Source organism: Scyliorhinus canicula, chromosome 12 (assembly GCF_902713615.1).
Source record: "Scyliorhinus canicula chromosome 12, sScyCan1.1, whole genome shotgun sequence".
Lineage (NCBI taxonomy): Eukaryota > Metazoa > Chordata > Chondrichthyes > Carcharhiniformes > Scyliorhinidae > Scyliorhinus > Scyliorhinus canicula.
In genome coordinates this window covers 65,806,625-65,826,778 of record NC_052157.1, presented here as the reverse complement: position 1 = coordinate 65,826,778, position 20,154 = coordinate 65,806,625, and the positions used below count along the sequence as shown (strand labels likewise).

Here is a 20,154-nt window from a genome sequence, read left to right as displayed (position 1 = left end):
CAAACATCTTTCTGAAAAGTCACAGTGATTATACAAAGCTAATTCTAAACCTGTCTAAATATTACAACACGTTTTTAATCAGCGGTCTATTTATAAGAATAAATGTCCCCTAATTACCCGAAACCAATCATTTTACAGTTTGTTCCCAGCCTTTGAGTTACAACAAGGCAGTGGGAGAGGGTCATAAATGGTGCTGGAAGTTGAGGTCAAAGAGTAGTGAAGTGGTTGGACTTTAAGATTCCAACGGAATAGCAGCACACCTTTATCACCCACGAGAGATGCCTATATATATATAGCCTATGCAAAGCAGATTGCCAGTCTTCCTCAGAGCTGCTAATCTAAGAAGGTGAGTGTTTATGTGAAGAGTACTTTGTGATTCTGAGCTGAGCCAATGATGTAGTATTCTGTTTTGACTTGTAGTGAAGGCCATGTTTCTTGTGATTCAATCCGTCGTAATGATTTGAGAGTACTGCCCTGTCCCAATGGTTAGTTATGTATTTGCCTTGTGCTGCGCCAGTGGTGAAGGTTAATCAGAAAAATTGCGGGTGTTTTTTACACATTACTGATTTGAAGTGGGAACTGGGCAGTGGAAATGCTGGGAGGGCACATTGGTCGGAGCTGCTCTCAACTTGTAAACGGTCCAAGAAAAAAGGTATCAGATTTCAGTCTGTCCTCTCAACCAATACCATTTCCAATGGTGTGGAGATGCCGGCGTTGGACTGGGGTGAGCACAGTAAGAAGCCTTACAACGCCAGGTTAAAGTCCAACAGGTTTGTTTCAAACACGAGCTTTCGGAGCACGGCTCCTTCCTCAGGTGGGACAGTGTTGTCCGATTATAAGGGTAATTCTAATATCAAGTGGCTTGCTTTGGACTGTGATCAGGCATTCTAGTCTGCTTCTTTGGATATTGAGGTGAAAAATATTCATGTCGCTTTCTATTTTTGAATCTTTTCTAGTTTTGCAATTGAACCCAAAGCCCCCAACACCATGAAGTTGATCAGCATCGTCCTGGCATTGACAGTCCTGACTGGTGAGTATCACTGGGGGGTCCTGTTCTGGCGAGGGGATGGCAGCTATGTGGTAATGTTACCGTGCTGACAATGCAGAGATCCACATTAATGCTCTTAAAGTGTGAGTTCAAATCCCATCAAGGCAGCCGGGGCACTTAAGCACAATTGGAAGTTAAATTTAGAATGAAAAACATGGTCTCATTAATAATGACCATCAATTGTAAAAACCCTTCTGGCTCACTAATGTCCTTCAGGGAGGGAAATCTGCCAGCCTTACCAGGTCTGGCCTACACGTGGCTCCTGGCCCACAGCGATCATGTTGGCTCTTAAATTGCTCTGTGAATTGGTCGAGCAAATCATCAGTTGAATGAAACTGCTAGAGGCTTGGGCACTGTCTGTGCGGAGTTTGCATGTTCTCCCTGTGTCTGCGTAGGTTTCCTCCGGGTGCTCCGGTTTCCTCCCACAAGGCCTGAAAGACGTGCTGTTAGGTGAATTGGACATTCTGAATTCTCCCTCAGTGTACCCAAACAGGAGCTGGAATTTGGTGACCAGGGGCTTTTTACAGTAACTTTATTGCGGTGGTTAATGTAAGCCTACTTGTGACAATAAAGGTTATCATTATTATTCTTATTATAAATTGAACAATGCTCACCCTGAGACCTGCTCGGGTTGGAAGGCTTTTCGCTCACCCTCTGCCACTTGAGCACGAGACCCAGGCCAGTGCACCCAGTGTCAGCACCGAGGGAGTGCTGTGCCATCAGTAGTGCCCTCATTTGGATGAGATGACAAGTGCCCTCAGACTCAAAAGACGACAAGGCCATTATTTGGAAGAAGAGCAGCGGGTTGGCGTGGGGAGGGGTGGGGGAAAGAGGGACCAGTAGGGGTCGGGGGGGGGGGGGGGGGGGGGGGGGGGGGGTTGTTCTCCCTAGTGTCCTTTGAGCAATATTCATCCCTAAACCAACATTGAACAAAACACAGATGACCTGGACCACTATCACATGGGTGTTTGTGGGATCCTGCTGTGTAAAAATTAGCTGCTGATGTTTCCTCCATTATCACAGTGACCACACTTTAGCAGAAGCACACCAAGCCATGTGCGGTACCCCGAGGTTGCGAATGATGTGATAAAAATGCAAGACAATCTTCGGGTGCCAGGTACTTTAAACAGGACAAAGTGGGGTAATCTGATAGTGGCCAGGCTTGTGCGGCTGCTGCTGATAAACAACTTAACTCTCTCAACCTAAAAGTAATGGCAAATTGGACAAAACTAGATCAAATTGCCTTTGTTTATCTGAGTCAGCACATCTCTTCCCTCATGTGACTTTCTCGAGTCTTGGTTGAGAGCAGAGCTAGTGTCGTGACCAACATTTTTCCAGGATGAATAAGCACCACAAACAGGTCAGCTTCACTCCCTAACCTCTCCAACTCTTTCTCTCTCTCTCTCTCTACTTTAAGATGCTCCTGAAAAATGTCTCTTTGACCAAGCTTTTGGTGACCTGTCCCTAATGCCTCCATGCTTGGCTCAGGGTCAGAATGTGTTTGATAATCACACCTGTGAAACTGCACGGTGTTTTACAATGTCAAAGGCACTATATAAATGCAAATTGTTTATTGGTCCTCTCCAGTCTCCATCTCCTTCTGAATGATCTTTCCATTCCCCCCAGGGTCTCAGGCCTTTACGTTTCCATGGCAACAGGAACACCGCACCAGGTTTGAGGAAGCCAAAGCTGCATTTTGGGACTATGTCAGCCAAGCAACTGATATCGCTCAGGAAAAACTTGAGACCATCAAGCAGTCTGAACTGGGAGCGAAAATCAAGTACGTCCAGTTTACCATCACAAACTGAAAAGTGAAAATACGGAAAGGAGAAAGACTCATTCACCCCATCCACATCTACCTCTAATCCCTTAAATCTGCCATTAAACATTGCCCCATAATGCCCTAACTCCCCCATCAAAGACCATCCCTCTAATCACCTAACTCTGCCATTGAACACCATCCCTCTATTCCCCTAATGCTCCATCCACATCCACCACTCTAATCCCCAAACTCCACCATCCACATTCACCCTCTAGATTCTTAACTTTCCCATTGAAAACTACCCTTCTAATCCCCAACTCTGCCATTGAATACCACACCTGTAATCTCCTAACTCTCCCAGCAAAGACCATCCCTCTAATCCCCTAACCTTCCCATTGAAGACCAGCCCTCTAATCCCCTAACCCCGCCATTAAAGACTATCTCTCTAAGCACTGAAACTCCCATCCCTCTAATCCCCTAAAACCCCCATCGAAGACAATCCACCTAATCTCCTCATTTTCACATTGAAGACCCCATCCCCTCTAATGAGGAGGTGGTAGCATAGTGGTATTGGCACAGGACTAGTAAACCAGAGAGCCAGAGTAAAGCTCTGGGGACCCAAGTTCAAATCCTGCCATTGCGGATGGTGAAATTTTAATCAAATAAAAATCTGGAATTAAACGTCTAATGGTGACTATGAAACCATTGTCGATTATCGTAAAATCCTATCTGGTTCACTAATGCCCATTAGGGAAGGAAATCTGCCGACTTTACCTGTTTTGTCTTCCATGTGACTCCAGACCACAGCATTGTGGTTGACTCTTAACGGCAATTAGGGATGGGCAATAAATGCTGGCACAGCTTGTGATACCCATGTCCCATGAACGAATAAAAGAAATATAATCCCCTAACTCTCCCATCAAAGACCATTCCTCTAATCCTCTGAACACACCATTGAATATCATCCCTCCAATCTCCTAACTCTCCCATTCGAGGCCAGCCCTCCAATCCTTTAACTCTGCATCGAAGGCCATCCCTCTACTTCCCTAACTCTGCATTGAAGGTCATCCCTCTACTTCCCTAACTCTCTCATTGAAGGTCATCCCTCTACTTCCCTAACTCTCTCATTGAAGGCCATCCCTCTACTTCTCTAACTCTCTCATCGAAGGCCATCCCTCTACTTCCCTAACTCTCTCATTGAAGGCCATCCCTCTACTTCCCTAACTCTCTCATCGAAGGCCATCCCTCTACTTCCCTAACTCTCTCATCGAAGGCCATCCCTCTACTTCCCTAACTCTCTCATCGAAGGCCATCCCTCTACTTCCCTAACTCTCTCATCGAAGGCCATCCCTCTACTTCCCTAACTCTCTCATCGAAGGCCATCCCTCTACTTCCCTAACTCTCTCATCGAAGGTCATCCCTCTACTTCCCTAACTCTCTCATCGAAGGCCATTCCTCTACTTCCCTAACTCTCTCATTGAAGGCCATCCCTCTACTTCCCTAACTCTCTCATCGAAGGCCATCCCTCTACTTCCCTAACTCTCTCATCGAAGGCCATCCCTCTACTTCCCTAACTCTCTCATCGAAGGTCATCCCTCTACTTCCCTAACTCTCTCATCGAAGGCCATCCCTCTACTTCCCTAACTCTGCATCGAAGGCCATCCCTCTACTTCCCTAACTCTCTCATCGAAGGACATCCCTCTACTTCCCTAACTCTCTCATCGAAGGCCATCCCTCTACTTCCCTAACTCTCTCATCGAAGACCATCCCTCTACTTCCCTAACTCTCTCATTGAAGGCCATCCCTCTACTTCCCTAACTCTCTCATTGAAGGCCATCCCTCTACTTCCCTAACTCTCTCATTGAAGGCCATCCCTCTACTTCCCTAACTCTCTCATTGAAGGCCATCCCTCTACTTACCTAACTCTCTCATTGAAGGTCATCCCTCTACTTCCCTAACTCTCTCATCGAAGGCCATCCCTCTACTTCCCTAACTCTCTCATTGAAGGTCATCCCTCTACTTCCCTAACTCTCTCATTGAAGGTCATCCCTCTAATATCTTAATTTTCCATTGAAGACCATTCTGCTAATCCCCCAAAACTCCAATCGAAACCTATCTCTCTAGCCTCCTGAGTATCCCATAAAATTCCAACTCACCAAATCAGTACTGAGGGAGCGCTGCATGGTCATAGGGTCAGAACTGAGGGAGTGCTGCACTGTCAGAGGGTCAGTACTGAGAGAATGCTGCACTGTCAGAGGGTCAGTACTGAGGGAGTGCCGCACTGTCAGAGGGTCAGTACTGAGGGAGTGCTGCACTGTCAGAGGGTCAGTACTGAGGGAGTGCTGCACTGTCAGAGGGTCAGTACTGAGGGAGTGCTGCACTGTCAGAGGGTCAGTACTGAGACAGTGCTGCACTGTCAGAGGGTCAGTACTGAGGGAGAGCTGTACTGTCAGAGGGTCAGTACTGAGGGAGTGCAGCACTGTCAGAGGGTCAGTACTGAGGGAGTGCTGCACTGTCAGAGGGTCAGTACTGAGGGAGTGCTGCACTGTCAGAGGGTCAGTACTGAGGGAGTGCTGCACTGTCAGAGGGTCAGTACTGAGAGAGTGCTGCACTGTCAGAGGGTCAGTACTGAGGGAGCGCTGCACGGTCAGAGGGTCAGTACTGAGGGAGTGCTGCACTGTCAGAGGGTCAGTACTGAGGGAGTGCTGCACTGTCAGAGGGTCAGTACTGAGGGAGTGCTGCACTGTCAGAGGGTCAGTACTGAGGGAGTGCTGCACTGTCAGAGTGTCCGTACTGAGGGAGCGCTGCACTGTCAGAGGATCAGTACTGAGGGAGTGCTGCACTGTCAGAGGGTCAGTACTGAGGGAGTGCTGCACTGTCAGAGGGTCAGTACTGAGTGAGTGCTGCATGGTCATAGGGTCAGAACTGAGGGAGTGCTGCACTGTCAGAGGGTCAGTACTGAGGGAGCGCTGCACTGTCAGAGGGTCAGTACTGAGGGAGTGCTGCTCTGTCAGATGGTCAGTACTGAGGGAGTGCTGCACTGTTGGAGGTGCCATCTTTAGTTGGGCCATTCTAATTGTTTTAATCTGTTGAGAAATTATTTCCTTGCCAATTGTTTCATTAGGTAGCGATTTAACAAATAAATTGATGAAATAATGGAACAAATGAATGCATTAACTAATGAATTGATGAATGAACCCATTGAGATACTAATTGCTCTTGCCCACTTCTCTTGAATCAAGTGACCGGATCTTGCAGAGCATGGACAAAGCCAACCTCTACGCTCTTGAGTTCAGCAATGTGATGAACCCTCTCGCCCAGGACCTGGTGGACAAGCTGAACACCAACGCTGAGATGATGAGGCAGCAGATTGTGCAGAACCTGCAGGACGTTAACCACAATATATCGCCATATGCCGAGCAGCTGAACGAGAAGATCAACCTGGGCCTCCAGAACCTGCGGGAGACTCTCAGTGAACAGGTCGACCTCAATGCCGGGACCATCCGCCGTGACCTCTCCGCTGGCGTCGAGGAGCTCCAGGAGATGGTTCAGCTCAGCATGGAGACCCTCCGGGAGAAGACAGCTCCTTATTCTGAGGAGATCCAATCGAAGGTGAACCAGGGCATTGAGCAGTTCCGTCAGGGGCTCATTCCCTTCGTGTCCGAGCTTCAGGTCAAGATTGTCCAGCAGGCCCAAGAACTGCAGAAAAACCTAGTCCCCTACGCTGAGGACCTGAGTGACAGAATGCAAAACTATGATCAACAAGTGCGGGAAAGGCTGAATTCTGTGTGGGATAACACAGAAGAGGAGGTCTAACTCCCACTCTCCACTGAATAAATGAAGTAATGTCCTTGAGATTCCTTTTCCCATTTCTCTCTCAACTGTCTGAACATACTGCTTCTCACCCTGGGGGCAGGTGGGGTGTTCCCCACTCGTGGTGTTATAAATTCTCCTCATGCTCTGCAGCTAAGTGTGACCTCTGTACCTATTTGAAATAAATTTTGTGCTAGTATCTCATAAATGTGGATTACCTTCTTTTTCACCCTCTTCCCTTTTCAGTTTCTGAGGTAATCAGTTTTCCCTCAGCAAATCTCAGTGCTGGCAGACCATGGTGCCATCAACTCTGATCCCTCAAGCATGTTGCCTTAGCCAGGATGGGGTTACGAGTGAACAATGATAGACCTATTTCCACCCTCCCCCATTTCCATTCCACCCATCAGTCTATCTCACCCATCACGCACATTCTGGATACCTTGTGTGTTGTAATATACATGTTGGAGTGGGGTGGGGTAACAATTTGTGATGACGACCCCATCTATCTGAGTGCCATTGGCTGCTTCCTGAGTGCATTCTGGTAAGGGAAGGACCCACACTGAGGGCGTCCCCAGAGGTTCCCCGAACGTTCTGATATCCTAGAGATAAATAGACGCTTAGTTTATTGAAAAACCACCTTGGTGGCATGAATTGTGACGGCGTTACAACTAATCAAAATTGATAACAGTTACAGACAAGCATTAAAATAAAAATACAGTGTAAAATAAGGAAAGGATTGCACAACAAGAACATTTCTGTATACAAATAATTACAACACATAGCAAAATGCAGATTCCATTAATTACAGAATAAAGATGAAAGGTTTAATTCATTCCACGTTTGATAAAAGTTCATAGATCATCTGCTGTCAGTCTGAGTTCATCAAATTCCTCCATTGTTTACACACTATTTCTGAGTTTTATGAAGCAGATGTTTGGGCTGCCTCCTGTGTGTAGCCGTTCTGTGTCTTACTGGTGGGATGGTGCCTTCTCTCCTCACTAACATTGCATATTTTGTTTGGGGTGTTTGTGCCAGAGATCCGGGTGATGGGAGTTGGGGTTGAAGAGTTTTCCCACTGAAGTGGAGACTTCTTTGTTCAGACAGAGACACAAGTTTGGTTGTTTGAGTGTGCCAGCATGCCCATTACCCAGGATCAATTTCGGTCCTGGTCTCCGATTGCTGTTGACCTTGTTCACATGCTCGTTCGTAAGTCCGATCACCTCGAGCCAGAAATTCAACAATGGGCCTTGTGTAACTTTTAAAAATAGGACTGTTTGACATGCCGGAGAACGAGCAGCATACAAAGTTGTCCATTTGCTCCCTCGGTAAATGCACTTGGTAATCCCACATGAGATACTTGTCACACTCGCCGACCAACTGGCATGGTGCCAGACTGCGCATTCGGGCAAACGCAGGCGGATGCGAAACCTTCACTCTGCATTGCAACAAGTGCCAAGCCACAGGCTGGAGCCCACAGCAGCAGCCTTTACTTAATGGTCCGGGCGCACAAGTATCGGACGAGGTAATCCTTTCAGGATTTCTATTCCTGTTAGAAAGTGACGGGAAGTTTTGGAATGTGTTGCGGTGGGTTCTGAATACTGCCAGGAACCGTTACAGAGATAGAGAGCACTGTTGGGGACTGGAGGAGGTTACTCAGATAGGGAGGGTTGTAGGGGCTAGAGGAAGTTACACGGTTGGGAGGGTTGTAGGGGCTAGAGGAAGTTACACAGCTAGGGAGGGTTGTAGGTACTGGAGGAGGTTACAGAGATAGGGAAGATGGTAGGGCTGGAGGAGGTTTCAGAACTAAGAAAGGTTAGAGGGGCTGGAGGAGGTTACAGAGATAGGGAGGGTTGTAGGGACTAGAGGAAGTTACACAGATAGGGAGGGTTGTAAGGGCTGGAGGAGGATACAGAGATAGGGAAGGTTGTAAGGGCTGGAGGAGGATACAGAGATAGGGAGGGCTGTAAGGGCTGGAGGAGGTTACAGACATAGCGAGGATTGTAGGGACTGGAGGAAGTTATAGAGAAAGGGAGGGTTGTAGGGGCTGGAGGCAGTTTCAGAGATAGGGATGGCTGGAGGTTACAGAGAAAGGGAGGGTAGTAGGGCTGAAGGAGATTACAGAGATAGGGAGGGTTGTAGGGGCTGGAGGCAGTTTCAGAGATAGGGAAGGTTGTAGGGACTGGAGGAGGCACTGAGATAGGGAGGGTTTTAGGGGCTGGAGGTGGTTACAGAGATAGGGAAGGTTGAAGGGGCGGGAGAATGTTACAGTGATACGGAGGGTTGAAGGGGCTGGAGGTGGTTACAGAAATAGGGAGGTTTATAGGAGCTGGAGGAGGTTCCAGAGATAGGGAGGGTTGTAGGGGCTGGAGGAAGTTACAGAGATAGGGAGGGTTGTAGGGACTGGAGTGTGTTACAGAGGTAGGGAGGGTTGTCGGAACTGGAGGTGGTTACAGAGATAGGGAGGGTTGTAGGGGCTGGAGGTGGTTACAGAGATAGGGAGGGTTGTAGGGGCTGGAGGAAGTTACAGAGATAGGGAGGATTGTAGGGACTGGAGGGTGTTACAGAGATAGGGAGCGTTGTAGGGGCTGGAGGAGGTTACAGAGATAGGGAGGGTTGTAGGGACTGGAGAGTGTTAAAGAGATAGGGAGGGTTGTAGGGGCTGGAGGTGGTTACAGGGATACGGAGGTTTGTCGGGGTTGGAGAAGGTTACAGAAATAGGGAGGGTTGTAGGGACTGGAGGGTGTTACAGAGATAGGGAGGGTCGTAGGGGCTGGAGGTGGTTACAGAGATAGGGAGGGTTGTAGGGGCTGGAGGCAGTTTCAGAGATAGTGAAGGTTGGAGGGGCTGGAGGAGGCACTGAGATAGGGAAGGTTTTAGGGGCTGGAGGAGGTTACAGAGATAGGGAGGGTTGTAGGGGGCTGGAGGAGGTTACAGAGATAGGAAAGGTTGTAGGTGCTACAGGAGGTTCCAGAGATAGGGAGGGTTGAAGGGGCTGGAGGAAGTTACAGAGATAGGGAGGGTTGTAGGGACTGGAGGGTGTTACAGAGATAGGGAGGGTTGTAGGGGCTGGACGTGGTTACAGAGATAGGGAGGGTTGTAGGGGCTGGAGGAAGTTACAGAGATAGGGAGGGTTGTAGGGACTGGAGGGTGTTACAGAGATAGGGAGCGTTGTAGGGGCTGGAGGTGGTTACAGAGATAGGGAGGGTTGTAGGGGCTGGAGGAAGTTACAGATATGGGGAGGGTTGTAGGGACTGGAGGGTGTTAAAGAGATAGGGAGGGTTGTAGTGGCTGGAGGTGGTTACAGAGATACGGAGGTTTGTCGGGGTTGGAGAAGGTTACAGAAATAGGGAGGGTTGTAGGGACTGGAGGGTGTTACAGAGATAGGGAGGGTCATAGGGGCTGGAGGTGGTTACAGAGATAGGGAGGGTTGTTGGGACTGGAGGAAGTTACAGAGATAGGGAGGGTTGTAGGGACTGGAGGTGGTTACAGAGATACGGAGGGTTGTCGGGGCTGGAGAAGGTTACAGAAATAGGGAGGGTTATAGGAGCTGGAGGAGGTTACAGAGATAGGGAAGGTTGTAGGGGCTGGAGGAAGTTACAGAGATAGGGAGGGTTGTAGGGGCTGGAGGTGGTTACAGAGATAGGGAGGGTTGTAGGGGCTGGAGGAGGATACAGAAATAGGGAGGGGTGTAGGGACTGGAGGGTGTTACAGAGATAGGGAGGGTTGTACGGGCTGGAGGTGGTTACAGAGATAGGGAGGGTTGTAGGGGCTGGAGGAAGTTACAGAGATAGGGAGGTGTGTAGGGACTGGAGGGTGTTACAGAGATAGGGAGGGTTGTAGGGGCTGGAGGTGGTTACAGAGATACGGAGTGTTGTCGGGACAGGAGGGTGTTACAGAAATAGGGAGGGTTGTAGGGACTGGAGGAGGTTACAGAGATAGGAAAGGTTGTAGGTGCTACAGGAGGTTCCATTGATAGGGAGGGTTGTAGGGGCTGGAGGAAGTTACAGAAATAGGGAGGCTTGTAGGGGCTGGAGGGGTTTACAGAACTAAGGCAGATTGGAGAGTCTGGAGGAGGTTACACAGGTAGGGAGGTTGTAGGGGCTGGAGGAGGTTACAGAGATAGGGAAGGTTGAAGGGGCGGGAGAATGTTACAGTGATACGGAGGGTTGAAGGGGCTGGAGGTGGTTACAGAAATAGGGAGGGTTATATCAGCTGGAGGAGGTTACAGAGATAGGGAGGGTTGTAGTGGCTGGAGGTGGTTACAGAGATAGGAAGTGCAGTAGGTGCTACAGGAGGTTCCAGAGATAGGGAGAGTTGTAGGGGCTGGAGGACGTTACCGAGATAGGGAGGGGTGTAGGGACTGGAGGGTGTTACAGAGATAGGGAGGGTTATAGGACTGGAGGTGGTTACAGAGATAGGGAGGGTTGTAGGGGCTGGAGGTGTTTACAGAGATAGGGAGGGTTGTAGGGGCTGGAGGAAGTTACAGAGATAGGGAGGGTTGTAGGGACTGGAGGGTGTTACAGAGATAGGGAGGGTTGTAGGGGCTGGAGGTGGTTACAGCGATAGGGAGGGTTGTAGGGGCTGGAGGTGGTTACAGAGATAGGGAGGGTTGTAGGGACTGGAGGGTGTTACAGAGATAGGGAGGGTTGTAGGGGCTGGAGGTGGTTACAGAGATACGGAGGGTTGTCGGGGCTGGAGAAGGTGACAGAAATAGTGAGGGTTATAGGAGCTGGAGGAGGTTACAGAGATAGGGAAGGTTGTAGGGGCTGGAGGAAGTTACAGAGATAGGGAGGGTTGTAGGGACTGTAGGGTGTTACAGAGATAGGGAGGGTTGTGGGGGCTGGAGGTGGTTACAGAGATAGGAAGGGTTGTAGGTGCCACAGGAGGATCCAGAGATAGGGAGGGTTGTAGGGGCTGGAGGAGGTTACAGAAATAGGGAGGGGTGTAGGGACTGGAGGGTGTTACAGAGATAGGGAGGGTTGTAGGGGCTGGAGGTGGTTCCAGAGATCGGGAGGGTTGTAGGGGCTGGAGGAAGTTACAGAAATAGGGAGGCTTGTAGGGACTGGAGAAGGTGACAGAAATAGGGATGGTTATAGGAGCTGGAGGAGGTTACAGAGATAGGGAAGGTTGTAGGGGCTGTAGGGTGTTACAGAGATAGGGAGGGTTGTAGGGACTGGAGGTGGTGAATGAGATAGGAAGGGTTGTAGGTGCTACAGGAGCATCTAGAGAACGCGAGGGTTGTCGGGGCTGGAGGTGGTTACAGAAATAGGGAGGGTTGTAGGGGCTGGAGGTGGTTACAGAGATAGGGAGGGTTGTTGGGGCTGGAGGAAGTTACAGAGATAGGGAGGGTTGTAGGGGCTGGAGGTGGTTACAGAGATAGGGAGAGTTGTAGGGACTGGAGGGTGTTACAGAGATAGGGAGGGTTGTAGGGACTGGAGGTGGTTACAGAGATAGGGAGGGTTGTAGGGACTGGAGAGTGTTACAGAGATAGGGAGGGTTGTGGGGACTGGAGGTGGTTACAGAGATAGGGAGGGTTGTAGGGGCTGGAAGTGGTTACAGAGATAGGGAGGATTGTAGGGGCTGGAGGAGGTTACGGAGATAGGGAGTGTTGTAGGGACTGGAGGTGGTTTCAGAGATAGGGAGGGTTGTAGGGGCTGGAGGAAGTTACAGAGATAGGGATGGTTTTTGGGACTGGAGGATGTTACAGAGATTGGGAGAACTAAAGGTGCTCGAGGCAGTTCCAGAGATAGGGCGGACTGTAGGGCTGGAGGATGTTTCAGAGAGAGGGAGGGTTGTAGGGGCTGGAGGAGTTTACAGAGATGGGGCAGAAGGCTGGAGGAGTTGACAGGGATCGGGCAGAGTGTAGGGGATATTGTCAGTGCGATATTATTGAAGCTTACAGGATAATGAGAGACGTAGAAAGAGTGGACATGGAGAGGATGTTTCCACTAGTAGGAAAAACTAGAACCCATGGGCACAGCCTCATCTCCATTACAACTGAGATGAGGAGGAATTTCTTCAGCCAGAGGGTGGTGAATCTGTGGATCTCATGGTCACATAAGGCTGTGGAGGCCAAATCACGGAGTGTCTTTAAGACAGAGATAGATATGTTCTTGATTAAGGGGATCAAGGGTTACAGGGTGAAGACAGAAGAATGGGTATGAGAAACATATCAGCCATGATTGATGGTGTAGCCGACGCAATGGGCCATTCGACCTAATTCTGCTCCTCTGTCTTATGGTCTTATAGAGATAGAGAGATCAAAGGGCCTTGAGGAGGTTATAGAGTTAGGGAGGGTTGTAGGGGCTGGAGGAGGTTACAGCAATAGGGAGTGTTGTAGGGGCTGGAGGTTAAGAAGTAGGGAGGATTGTATGTCTGGAGGAGAAGGCTGTGCGGATACCAGACCCGCCATCCGCGACCCAACAGGCTACTACGTGGCCTGCCCCTGGCCACCCCCCACCAGTCTCCCCAGACCTTCCTGAAGCCCCCCCCCCCCCCCCCCCCCCCCCCCCCCCACCACCCCCGGCCAGTGGCATGGATCCTGGCCGACTGTGGTGGTGCTGGTCAGTCCGCAGCCCCCACCCCGTGTTCCCGACTGCTGAGATCACACGCGTCCCGTGCTGTCGGGAACTTGGGCCATCGGCGGCGGAGCATCGCAGGAAGGCCCGCTGATGATGTGCCAAGGCTGTTGCAGCGGCGGCAGCAGCGTGTGTGCGATGACACCAATTCGGAAGCGACGATTTGGGAACAGAGCCCATTCTGCATCTGATCGGCGATTACGATATCGGTGTTGGGTAATGGAGAATCCAGCCCTAAGTGTTAACGCCGGCGCAGGATTTGTGAATGTCCGTGACAGCAAAACTGGTGCTGCACCTGGACTGATTCAGTAACGGTTGAGGGGATAGAACCGTCACCACATTCGCGATTGATTCCAAGGACCGGTGCAGACTCGATGGGCTGAATGGTCTCCCTCTGCACTGTAAGTTCTATGACACTCAGGAGGCTGACAAGCTGTAGCTGCATATACACACTTCACTCCCCACACACACCATCCTAGTCAACAAGATGGCATTGGGGCGAACAGCACCATGATTTACGAATGCCGAGCTGGAGACCCTCCTAGATGCTGTGGAGGAGAGACGGGTGACTCTGTACCCTCTCCTGGGAAGGAGGCCGCCTACAGCCGCCGTTCGCCATGCATGGATGCAGGTGGCAGAGGCGGATGGCACCACCAGCAATATCAACCGGACCAGTCGGTAGTGCAGGAGGAAACTGCCCGAGCTCCTCAGGGCCGCCAGAGTGAGGAGGCAACACTGTGCCCCGGCACTGAACCCCGTCCCTAACAGAAATCTCCTGAGGCCTATCCTTTCAGACTGCCTTTGGCTGTGGCAGCCAATGCCCGAGTGGCTCATCATACGCTGACCTCGACTCTATGCCAGTCTCCAATGTACGGGCTGTGGCAGCGTCTGAGCTGGGGGTGCGGGGGAGCAGTCAGTGTCAGGTTAAGTGACAGGGCCCCTTCGTCAAAGGCTGTGCTGCTACACCCCGCTGCCCCTGGGGCTGCTCCGACTGGTACATCTTGAGTGTCTGAAAAGAGGAAATCATAACCGTACGGCTGGGGTGAGGGATGTAGAAGATCCAGTGCTTGCCATGCCATAGTAGTGGGATATGGGTGTGAGGCTGACAGCATTGCTGGGCATATGAGGTTGTTTGACCATTCATCATGAGTCCTACATTCCAGGAAGTGCAGCAGGGTGAGAGATGGGGTTTGGTGTAGCATATTGAGCAATGTGAGAGATTGGTGCTATAGTGGCCAGGAGGCATCACGTGAGGATGCATTTACTGACCTTCGCCACCCTTGTGAGGTCATTGAACCTGTGCCAGCCCTGCTGCCAGATCCTTTAGACAGGACTGTAGGAGTTGTCCTCTCTGGCCAACTGCATCCAACCCCCCACAAGATGATCTCCTGCCTCCATGCCACTCCAGGGAACAATGGCATCTCCACTTCTGCCCACATCACCAATTTGTTTCAAGTGCCACATTTATTCCTCTCTCCACTCTGTTCTTCACATCGCAACCAGTTAAATTGCAGAAATCTTCCACAGGGTCTAGTTTCCCATTATGAAGGACAACCTGCCTTTAAGAAGTGCAGGCTAGCTGAATAATAAGAATATTTATTGTGACTTTCGGTGGCGGCAATGCAGAGCTAAGCCGCACGTTCGGCAGCTCCCGCTTTTTTTTGGACTTTCGGGCTTTTTTAAGAGCCCGCAATGGCACTGTTTCGACTTTTCCCCCCGGGGGGGGGGGGGGGGGGGGGGGGGGGGGGGGGGGAACACAGCCAGTGTGCCCAGCAGCCGGTGGATGGACTGGACTCGCAGTGGAGCGGTCCAAAAATCGGATTTACCTCAGAGAACGGCGAGAGGCAGTAAAGGCAAGATGGCGGCAGGCGGGGAAGCAGCAGCAGCGTGGCAGCTGTGGGCGCGGGAGCAGCAGGAGCTGCTTCAGCGCTCCTACAAGGAGCTCAAAGCCGAGATTTTGGAGCCGTTTAAGGCCTCGCTGGACAAACTGGTGGCGACGCAGACGGCTCAGGCCGGGGAGATTCGGGAGCTGCGGCACAAGGCGTTGGAGAATGAGGATGAGCTTTTGGGCCTGGCAGGGAAAGTGGAGTCGCACGAGGCACTGCACAAGAAATGGCAGGCGGGGATGGAGGAGATGGAGAACCGTTCCCGCCGGAAGAATCTACGGATTTTGGGCCTCTCGGAGGGGCTGGAATGTTCGGATTTGGCAGCCTATGTGGTCCTAATGTTAAACTCGCTGATGGGTGCTGGGTCGTTTCGTGGTCCCCCGGAGCTGGAAGGCGCTCATCGAGTGCTGCAGCGGAAGCCCAGGCCGAACGAACCACCCAGGGTGGTGCTGGTCCGTTTTCACCGCTTGGTTGACCGGGACTGCGTGTTGAGGTGGGCGAAGAAGGAGAGGAGCAGCAGGTGGGAGAGCATGGACGTTTGGATTTTTCAGGACTGGAGCGCGGAGGTGGCGAGGAGAAGGGCTGGCTTCAATCGAGCGAAGGGAGTGCTCCACAGGAAGGGGGTGAAGTTTGGCCTTCTACAGCCGGCTCGCCTCTGGATCACGTTGTTGCACCTTCTGGGTGAGTGTGCTTAACACTCAATTTGGCTCTGTTTCGTTCCTTAGCTTTGGAGTTGCCAGGTATCGTTCAGATACCGCCACAAGTTTCAAGTTCAAGTTCAAAGCAATAAATCCATACACCAGTTAGTAAGTTCAAACAAGACACGTTTATTATATTACAATAATCTACTAATCATGCATATAAAACTATAAGACTAGGCTAATCCTACCACTAATAGGCCAAATACTTATCTGGATAAGGGTACTGCCGGATCAGGGAACAACAGCCTCTAGCTTTGCCCTGGGTCCGCAGGCTTCCAGTAGATATGGACTAAAGGGGGTCAGGAGTGTCTACTCTCGTAGCGTGCGTTGAGCACCGGTTGTCGCTGTACGCAGATGATCTGCTGCTGTATGTCGCGGACCCGCCTGAGGGGATGCCAGAGGTGCTGAGGATACTTGAGGAATTTGGGGACTTTTCGGTATATAAGCTAAATGTGGGGAAAAGTAAGCTATTTGTCCTGCACCCGGGGGGTCAGGAGAGGGAGATAGGTGAACTCCCGTTGAGGAGGGCTGAGAGGAGCTTTAGATACCTTGGGGTCCAGGTGGCTAGGACCTGGGGGGCCATGCATAGGCTTAACTTTTCCAGGCTGGTGGGGCAGATGGAGGAGGTGTTCAGGAGGTGGGATGCGCTGCCGCTCTCATTGGCGGGCAGGGTCCAGTCGGTTAAAATGACGGTGCTCCCGAGGTTTTGGTTTTTTTCCAGTGCCTCCCCATGCTGATCCCGAAGGCTTTTTTTTAGAAGGGTGAATAAGTCGATTCTGGGGTTTGTGTGGGCGCGGAAGGCCCCGAGAGTAAAGAGGGTATTTTTGGAGCGAAGAAGGGAGGTAGGGGCCTGGCGCTGCCCAACCTGTGTAGATATTATTGGGCGGCGAACGTGGCGATGATTCGCAAGTGGGTGACGGAAGGGGAGGGTGACGCATGGAAGAGACTGGAAGTGGCATCCTGTGTGGGTACGAGTCTGGAGGCCTTGGTGACGGCCCCACTTCCACTCCCCCTGGCAAAGTACTCCACGAGTCCGGTGGTGGTTACGTCTCTAAAAATCTGGGGACAGTGGAGGCGGCATAGGGGGGTAGTGAAGGCCTCAGTTTGGGCCCCGATACGGGGCAATCACCGTTTTGCGCCAGGGAGAACGGGTGGGGGATTTGGGAGTTGGCACAGGGCTTCTTTTCTTGTTTTGTTTTGGTGTGGAAACACGCCTTGTTTGTTTTAAATTGCAGGGAGAAAATTTGTTATTGTTATTGTTATTAAAAAACTTGAATAAAAATTATTTAAAAAAAAAAGAATATTTATTGTCACAAGTAGGTTTACATTAACACTGCAATGAAGTTACTGTGAAAATCCCTTAATCGCCACATTCCGGCTCCAGTTCGAAACAGAGGGAGAATTCAGAATGTCCAAATTACCTAACAGCACGTCTTTTGGGAGTTGTGGGAGGAAACTGGAGCACCCGGAGCAATCCCACGCAGACACGGGGGGAACGTGCAGACTCCGCACAGACAGTGACCCAAGCCAGAAACAAACCCTGTGAAACAACAGTGCTAACCACTGTGCTGCCGTGCCACCTTAAATTGCTCGGTCAACAAACATTGCTGCCTGCGCCTCCGGCTGAGCAGAGACAGCAGGCAGTGTGGAGAAGAAGGAGCCAGCACCCAAAATCCTTCCCATCTCTAAACTTCTCCAGCGCCTACAACCCTCCCTATCTCTGTATCCTGCTCCAGCCCCTAAACCTTCATTATCTCTGTAACCTCTGCGCTCCTCCGATTCGGACCTCTTGAGCATCCCCTCGATTCCCATTGCTCTGCTGGTATTGCTGGGACCGCCTGAGTTGAATATGGGAGAGATGAGACATCCCAAAGGAGATTCCGCCCGCTACCGACCAATCCCCCCATAGCCTAAGCCGGGAATTCCATGTTCGTAGCGACTGGTTTGGAGAGAGTAAATGAGGAGAAAGAGTTTCCAGTTGGCAGGAGGGTGGGTAACTAGAGTGACTCAGATTGAAGAGAAATGTGAAACAAGCCAGAGAGTGGGGGTGGGGTGGGGGGGGGGGGGGGGGGGGGGGGGGGGGAGCAGGGGGGGGGGGGGGGGGGTGGGGTGGGGGCAGAAGGAGAATTTTTACTTTAAACGCAGCAAGTTGACGTGATCTGGATGGTGCGGCCTTGTTCCTATCTTTCCCAGTTCCTTGGAGTCCAGCAGTTCTCATATCTCGTTTGGATTTCGAACAATTCCCAATGTCCGTGATTTTCGGCATGAGCTCAAGTTCAAAGGAGTGTTGGAGATTAAAAGTAAACTTCTGACCCTGAACTGATTGTGCTCTCAGTTAAGCAGCCAGAGATAAGATTATTGATGTGTTTATGCTGTGTCTTTACATATCAGGCTGGCTTATTGTGGATGAATCATGCAAGCTGACTGGAACAAATCTGACTCAGGAGAGACGGACTCTGAAAACCCAGGGCCTTGAGCACACAGACTGAGAGAGAGAGAGAAAGAGAGAGAGAAAGAAAGGGGGGGGGGGGGGGGGGGGGGGGGGGGTTAAAGAGAGACAGACGGACCATCCAACATGTCAAATCAACATCAATTTAGAAGAATGAGAGGGGAGCTCATTGAAAGGAGCAACATTCTTAGAGCCCTTTGACGGGGTCAATGCTGTGAGATTGTTTTGTCCTGTCTCAAGCTGGGGTGAGGGGTTCAGGGGTCACAGTCTTGTGATTAAGGGGTCGGCCATTTTGAATTGAGATGAGGAGAAATGTCTTCACCCAGAGAGCGGTAAATCTCTGGAATTCTCTGCCCCCCGGCGGAGCTGTGGGTTCTCTGTCGGGTAGCGGGCTGTAACGATGCAATTCACAAAACTCATTAGGGAACACAGAGGTATTTATTAATAAGAAATTGTACAGCAATCGCAAAGGTTGTATCTCGCTTCCAAAATGTCTCTGCCCTGGAGCGTCTCTCACCAGGCCGAGAAGGGAGAAAGGACAGTTGTAATAACCCCCCAGGAGGCCCATGTAAAACCATAATGATCTCCCCATGAGGCTACGTGAACATGATTTTCCCTGTTAATGTGTGGAAGCCCACCCAGCTGGGGCTCGTAAGACCAAGCAGAAAAGTCCCCGAGTAGGGAGCGGCATGTTGGTTGTCCCAATGGGGACAGTGTAATGTAAAATAGTTTGTTGCCGTGGGTAGACTTTATGCTATCTTAATTAAATCTATGTACTTCCTATCACTGGCCTGGTCATTATAACAGTAAAATGGGGAAATAAGAATTTGGTCTGAATGTTTCTTTTTATACCGGGTAGGATGATTCAAAACCTAGGGCAGCATTCTCTGTTTCGCGACGGCGAAATCACATTCGCCGATCGGCCTGAGAATACACATTTCCGTCCAAATCGGGGGAGGTGACGCTTCTCGATGGTCCGCCCCCTCCAAGAGTACGCTGCTCACCGATCGATGCCCCAGGACGTTGCCTGAGGCCCACCCCAGTGCTCCGCCCCCGACCCACGAGATCCCGACGGCGTCAGCATGTGCTATCATCCGTCAGTAACTCGGCTGCGGACTCAGTCCAGAGCGTCACAGTAAGGGGAGGGCCGAACCGTGGGCAGGGGGACTTTGTCAGGGGCTGGAGGCACTGTTGGGGGTGATTCGGAGGTGTGTCGGCCAAGGGGGGGGCATAGGTTGCAGGCGGGTCACAGAGGCTGTGTTGCAGGCCGCCGATGTGCACTGAGCGGCCATGGACCGGCACAATTCTCCAGGCCATATCGGCAGCTCAAGCCGGGTGCTCTACGCTGCCGGCTGAGAGCCCACAGCGAAACGGAGGATTGGTCGCCATTTTACGCCGAATGTTTGGTCGTAAAACACCACCATTCCCAAGCCGACGTGGGACTAGCCTAAAAATCAGAGAATCCAGCCCCTTGAGCCCCAATTGGGCACCTAGACCAGGGGACCATTACTCGCTGTTGCCCTAAAAGGGACACTCGCCATGGTGGGGAAATGGAGTTGTGAGCAACGCTATCAGGAAAAGTGCTCAAAAGCATTCCTAATCCCATTTCCAGCGCTGGCCCATCGCCTTGTTTGCGTTTCAAGTGCTTTAACTGTTGTAAGGGTTCTTACCTCTGCCACCTTTCAGACAGTGAGCCCAGACTCCCATCACCCCTCGGGGTGAAAAGGTTTCTCCTCAAATCGCCTCTAAATCTCCTGCTCCTTACCTTCAATCTATACCCCCTGATTAGCGACCCTCTACCTAACGGGAAATGTTCCTTCCTATCTACCCATCTATGTTGCTCAAAACTTTGTACACCTCAATCAGGTCCCTCCCTCAACATTCACTGCTATATGCCACGGGTACCAAGGTACAGTG

General features: G+C 51.0%; 2 protein-coding genes across 2 annotated transcripts in view; both read left to right on the top strand.

Annotated features, from left to right (window-relative positions):
• The first annotated feature begins 250 nt into the window (after positions 1–250).
• Positions 251–6,831, top strand: LOC119974895 (apolipoprotein A-IV-like). The gene is made up of 4 exons (XM_038814229.1): positions 251–346; positions 957–1,030; positions 2,675–2,828; positions 6,053–6,831. Exons 1-4 carry the CDS (start codon positions 300–302, stop codon positions 6,624–6,626), a joined length of 849 nt encoding a protein of 282 aa, XP_038670157.1. The 5' UTR covers positions 251–299; the 3' UTR covers positions 6,627–6,831.
• Positions 6,832–7,990: 1,159 nt separating this feature from the next.
• The window catches only part of LOC119974468 (apolipoprotein Eb-like), a 141,607-nt gene continuing 129,443 nt past the window's right edge, over positions 7,991–20,154 (top strand). The window contains exon 1 of the mRNA XM_038813381.1: positions 7,991–8,145. Coding sequence (XP_038669309.1) covers positions 8,006–8,145 — 140 coding nt within the window. The 5' untranslated portion in view covers positions 7,991–8,005. The remainder of the gene's footprint in view (positions 8,146–20,154) is intronic.